This window comes from Hyaena hyaena, unplaced genomic scaffold (genome assembly GCF_003009895.1).
Source record: "Hyaena hyaena isolate Hyena2069 unplaced genomic scaffold, ASM300989v1 scaffold_57, whole genome shotgun sequence".
In the NCBI taxonomy this organism is placed as follows: domain Eukaryota; kingdom Metazoa; phylum Chordata; class Mammalia; order Carnivora; family Hyaenidae; genus Hyaena; species Hyaena hyaena.
The window spans coordinates 3414536-3420535 of record NW_024080690.1 but is presented as its reverse complement, the minus strand read 5'-3'; the positions used below and the strand labels follow the sequence as shown (position 1 = coordinate 3420535).

The window sequence follows — 6000 nt, the reverse complement described above, 5'->3', positions numbered from 1 at the left end:
GACAAATATCATATGTTTGCACGTATAGGAGGATTAGGAGGAACTTGACGGAGGAACAAGGGGGAGAAGAAGGGCGGAAATGGTGGGGGAAAGGGAGAGAGGCAAACCATGAGAGACTCTTGAATGCTGACAAAAACTGAGGACTGATGGATGTGGGGGGAGGGGGGGATGGGCATGGAGGAGGACACTTGTGGGGATGAGCACTGAGTGTTATGTGGAAACTAATTTGACAATAAACTATTTGTAAAAAAAAAAAATAGAAAGCCATACCAAAGTGTCCTGCTAGGAAAAAGGAATGATTTTCAAATGGGAGAATTCCAGAGATAATTATAATAAATGTTTTGGAGGGAAAGCATACAAAACACATCTCCTATCATACCTGACAAATGACAAAATTAGTTTTAATACTGTATTTGGATGCAACTATAATTTTGCCTTTATCAATGTGTAGTATTTAATTAGTTTATGCATAAGATATTAAAATATATTCTTTCAAAAAAAAAAAAAAAAAAGCCTGGCTCAATCATAGTGAACTCACCTTATACTGTCAATTTTTTTCACTTAATACTTTCACTGTTTCTATCTTAACATCACAATTATGTTAGCAGCTGAAATAATATTCCATTATGTGGATGTAAAAAAAATTACACATTTATTTACTGATTGTTGGGCAGTAGGATAGTTTCTAAGTAACATTTTGCTGTTACCGGTCACATAGTAAATCAGTCTGGTTTCTTTTAAAATATTTTCCTGGAGTTAAGTTTTCAGGAATCAGATTAGTGGGCTAAAGCCTATGCATTCTTTATGGCTCTTCCTCTGTATTTTCTTATCACTTTTCCAAAGGCTGTGTTTCATCACTAACAGGAAGCAGTTCATAAACTTTCAGCAACAATATCACTGAAGGTTTTTCTTATTTAATAGGTATAAAATGATACATAAAATCTATATTTATTTTCTAAGTTTGGATACCAATGTAGCATGTTTCCATGTGTTCATTAATTGTATTTCTAATATTATTTCTTTATATCTTCAATAACTAAACCTGGAGAAATTATGAAGAAGCTTTGGAATTCTTTAAGGGGCTTTAAGGTGATAGTCTTTCTTCTTCTTTGTTTCTCTCAACTATTTAACTGGAAATAGATGCATTACTAGCCTTCTTTCTGAATAGATTGGGTCCATGAGGGCAAGAGATCATGCCCATTGTATTACCACTGTATCTCCAAACACTTAGGACTTCATTCATTCATTCAGTCAGTCATCACTCAATACAGATACTGAACTTCTGCTGGGTTCCAGGTGCTGCCTTGACACCACGGAGACAGCACTGGACACAGATATGACAGGGTCTGACTGTGCTTTAATAGGATCTGGGTCTGCTGTACTGTGTGTAGACTGTGGAGAACGGCCAAGGGCAGGAGGACAGGGAGCAATGCTCCAGATGCAAGGTGAAGGTGGCTATGATGCAAAATGCGTGATGGAGGTGGTGAGCAAGAGGTCTTCATACTAGATATAGTGTGAAGGCTGAGTCAACTATTCCCAGCATCTGCTAGGCACTCAATACTTGTGTAACAAGAATAGTAGATATTCATTCATCCTAATTGTTTAACTTTGTAGTTCCAGACAAAACAAATGTGTACCACTTACCTCAATTCCTCAACCAAAATTTCTTCTTTGTTTCGCATTTTATTCTCTCTTTACCACTCCCTGATACTGACCACCACCCCATGTCTTGTCTTGGTGAGGTTCCAAGCACCACCCAGGTAGGATCACTGCCATGACCTGATATGCCCTTTGCCAGGGGCCCTGCCTCACTCCTGGTTTTCACTCGAGCTAAGGCTCCGTGACACAGGCTATCCTTACAATGGCCATCGTGACTCAAGCCCGAATCCACAGAAGGAGAATGGAATACTGCAAATGTCTATTTCCTCTTCCAATTCCCCCTTTATCATTAGAAACAAGCTAGGGGACAGTATTTGAGAAGAGGTCGCAAGAGGGACAGAGAAGTAGGTGAGGTACCTGGCTCATGGCAAGAGTCCAACTCTCCCACTTTCAGGAGATTCCAGGTGATGCCCTCCTGTCTCATGGTTGGTGGAAAAGAAGGTGAGGTCCACTGGACCGGGGATAGAAATGAGTACCAATGGCCAGATGGTCTTCCAAGGCAATAAAAGAAGAATTAAGTTCAAAATGGAATGGTTTTAAAAGGAGCATATGATGGTAGCTATAGAGATAGACTGTGTTTACGTGTTCATTACATTGGGAATGGCCTATATTTTAAGCTTGAGTCAATATTTTAAATCTCATTCCTTCTATGCATTCATTCAACACATATTTACTGAATGCCTCTAGGGAGGGTACTGAGATGAACAAGACAGAATGTCTGTGTTTACATGGAGCTTATGGCATGATAGAGGAGACAGGCAGATAAACAGATATGTAACACAGTGCTGGGAAGAGGTTAGTGCAAGGAGGAAAAATAAAGCAAGGCAAAGAACAGAGAGCAATGGGCATAAAGGCTATTTTAGAAAAGAAAAAAAAGGCTTCTCTGACAAGGTAACATTTGAACTGAAAGAAATATAAAATAATCCATAAGCACACTCAACATACACGAACAAATTCAGAGCATTTGTAGGACTCTAGGCAGGCATGGTTATAGAAGAACGAGCAAGCAAAGAAGAGAAGATAGGATCAGAGATACAAGCGAATGTCAAATGGTGTAGGCTAGCATCAGCAACCTGGACTTTATCTGAACTGCACTCGGAAGCTAGCCTGTCAATCTTAAGCAGGGAGTAAAATGATCAGATTTATGTTTTTAGATACTGTTCTCTCTTAGAGGAGACCTGGCTGTGACCAGGCACAGCGGTTACACAGACTAGAGAGAATAATAGTTTAACTTCAAGTGAGAACGTAGAAATGGCAAGAAAAAGTCTAATTCAGAATGTGGTTTGAAGGTAGAGCTAACAAGACTTGCTGACGCATCAGGCATGGATTATAAAGAAAAGAGCAGTCAAAGAGGAATCCTAGGTTTGGGGCTTTGGAGACTAGGTAAGGAGTGGGATCACATACTATGTGGGAAGAGGGGGAGGCTAGGGTGGGTTAAGTTGGGCAGGAAATGAAGAGTTCTATATCAGACATGCTACAGTTGAAATGCCCTCCACACTGGATCTGGAGCTTAAAGGGAAATACTTTGGCTGGAGGTATCCATTTAGAAGTCATCAGTGCCTAGATAAATATTTAAAACTATGTAACTAGACATGGTCTCCACCCTTGAGGATTCAGATTAGAATAGTCACCCATCTAAAGATATCTTTGAATTTGAATGCACAATTGAACAAACCACATGGGAACCTACAGGAAAGGAAGAAGGCAACAGCACCGCCTACTCACCTTTGGCACCAGCTGATGACTTTGCAATCCAAACATTGCCTTCTCCATCTTCTTTCTTTCTATTATAAGAAGCCAGGAAGAATTCCCTTTCATCTGTCCTTGAGTTATGGATCGGTGGGTGGATTCCATTCTGTGCTGGAGCAACTGGGGTCTTGAGATTAGTTGGGTAAATCACATAGGACTCTGGAAACCATGTGCAGGACTCAGCCAGGTCTGGGCTCGTCTTGATTAGCCTGACAGATGACAGAGGATCAGTCTCTATTCTTAGGATACTCTGCCACTCCATTCAGAAAAGCCAGTGCTTTCCCCCAGAGCGTGCCAAAGAGGCAGGGCAATACCAGGGCCAGGAGCTGGTCTCTCTATCCCACTCTGCCCTTGGCCTCCCCGAACAGACTTGTAAGGCACTACCGGGCAGCACATAGCTATTACGTGGAACCCTTCAGACATGTTCCGAATGGTTAAACATGAGCTTAAGGTCTAGAACTTTAGCCACTTTTATTTTTTAAAAGCAGTATTTAACTAGTTTATCTTTCTTTTTTTAATTTAATTTTATTTTTTAATGTTTTATTTATTTCTGAGACAGACAGACAGAGAGCGTGAGCAGGGGAGGGTCAGAAAGAGAGGGAGACACAGAATCTGAAGCAGGCTCCAGGCTCCAAGCTGGCTGTCAGCACAGAGCCCAATGCGGGGCTCAAACCCACGAACCGTGAGATCATGACCTGAGCTGTCAGAGGCTTAACTGACTGAGCCACCAAGGCACCTCATATCTTTCATTTTTTAAAGTTTATTTATTTATTTTGAGAGAGACAGAGTGTGAGTAGGGGAGGGGCAGAGAGGGAGAGAGAATCCCAAGCAGGCTCCACGCTGCCAACACAGAGACCGACACAGGGGTTGAACTCATGCAACCTCAAGATCATGACCTGAGTGGAAACCAGGAATCAGGCGCTTAACTGACTGAGCCAACCAGGTGTCCTCAGAACTTTAGTTCTTTTTAAAATGCATCTCTAAGGAAACTTGAAGTAATTCTGAGACCATACTTTTTCAACATACATGTAACGGTTAGGCTAAACCCAAAAAACAAAGTAGAGAACTTAGGAAACTATTTGGTTTACTAGAAAAAATACTATCTTGGCCCAACTCTCTAAAGAACAAAGGCCACTGCTTAGGAATATGAATTATCCCAGAGGCCTGGGTGGCTCAGCTGGCTAAGCATCTAACCTTGGCTCAGGTTGGTGCATTCAAGCCCCATGCTGGGCTCTGTGCTGACAGCTCAGAGCCTGGAGCCTGCTTCAGATTCTGTGTCTCCCTCTCTCTCTGACCCTCCTCTGCTCACGTTCTGTCTCTGTCTCTCAAAAATAAATAAAATGGTAAAGTTATTAAAAAAAGAAATCTGAATTATCTAAAGATTTATCTTAGTTCTTCATTTTCTTGCTTTTAGCTCAACCTGGCTTCAATGACAGAATAAAGGAGGAATCTTTTTTTATTTTTAATGTTTACTTATTTATTTTGAGGGGGGGGGAGAGAGAGTAGGAGATGGGTGGATGGGGGACAGAAAGAGAGAGAATATCCCTAATGTGGAGCTCGAACTTTCGAATTGTGAGATCATTACCTGAGCCGAAATCAAGAGTCAGACGCTTAACCAACTGAGCCACCCAGGTGCCCCAGAATAAAGAAGGAATCTTTCTAATGGGGCCCAGGACTCTAGTGGTCATAACTAAACATACCTTCTGCCCCCAAAATTACGTGACAAAAGATAAAGTCAGGCCCTGGGCAAGGCACTTACTTAATAAACACAAGGGCTTACAAAGGGCCTCCCATTGCATTTACTCTCTAATCAGACCCCCAAAGGGGAGACACTAGCATCCCATTTCATAGATGAGGCACTGGGTCACCAAGAAGTAGATTTGCAAAGATCATAAAGGTAGTAAGAAACAGCTACTATGCAAGCCCCAAACTCCCAGTCCTCACCCAAAACTTACTCTTACTCCCCAGGAATCAGAGGCAGGAAGGAGCCCACCCAAAGATCTGTAAGCCTTCCCTAAGCTGCACTCCCTCCTCTACCTAGAACAGAACTCTATTAATGTTAAGTCTGTGTTAAGATCCACCTGCAAGGGGCACCTGGGTGGCTCAGTTGGTTAAGCATCTGACTCTTGATTTCAGCTCAGGTCACGAACTCATAGTTTGTGAGATCATGCCCTATGTTGGGCCCTGTGCTGACAGCACAGAGTATGCTTGGGATTCTCTCTCCTTCTCTCTCTCTGCTCCTCCCCTGCTCACACTGGCAGGCTCTCTCTCTCTCACTCTCTCTTAGAATAAAGAAATAAACATTAAAAAAAGATTCACCTGAAATATCAACCTATGAGCAAACGGCATAATGAAATTTCCAACTGAGATTTAAAGTAAAATTATTTTTAAAAAATCTTTAAATGTTTATATTTATTTTTGAGAGAAAGAGCATGAGCGGAGAGGAGCAGAGAGAGAGAGAGACACACACACAGAATCTGAAGCACGCTCCAGGCTCTGAGCTGTCAGCAGAGAGCCCAATGTGGGGCTCGAACTTGTAAACTGCAAGATAATGAAGTCAGACGCTTAACCAACTCAGCTGCCCAGGTGCCC

General features: G+C 42.0%; 1 protein-coding gene across 1 annotated transcript in view; it reads right to left on the bottom strand.

The window, feature by feature from the left end:
- TTL (tubulin tyrosine ligase) overlaps window positions 1–6000 on the bottom strand; it is a 37148-nt gene that overhangs the window by 21029 nt on the left and 10119 nt on the right. Inside the window, exon 3 of the mRNA XM_039231761.1 lies at window positions 3385–3617. Coding sequence (XP_039087692.1) covers window positions 3385–3617 — 233 coding nt within the window. The remainder of the gene's footprint in view (window positions 1–3384; window positions 3618–6000) is intronic.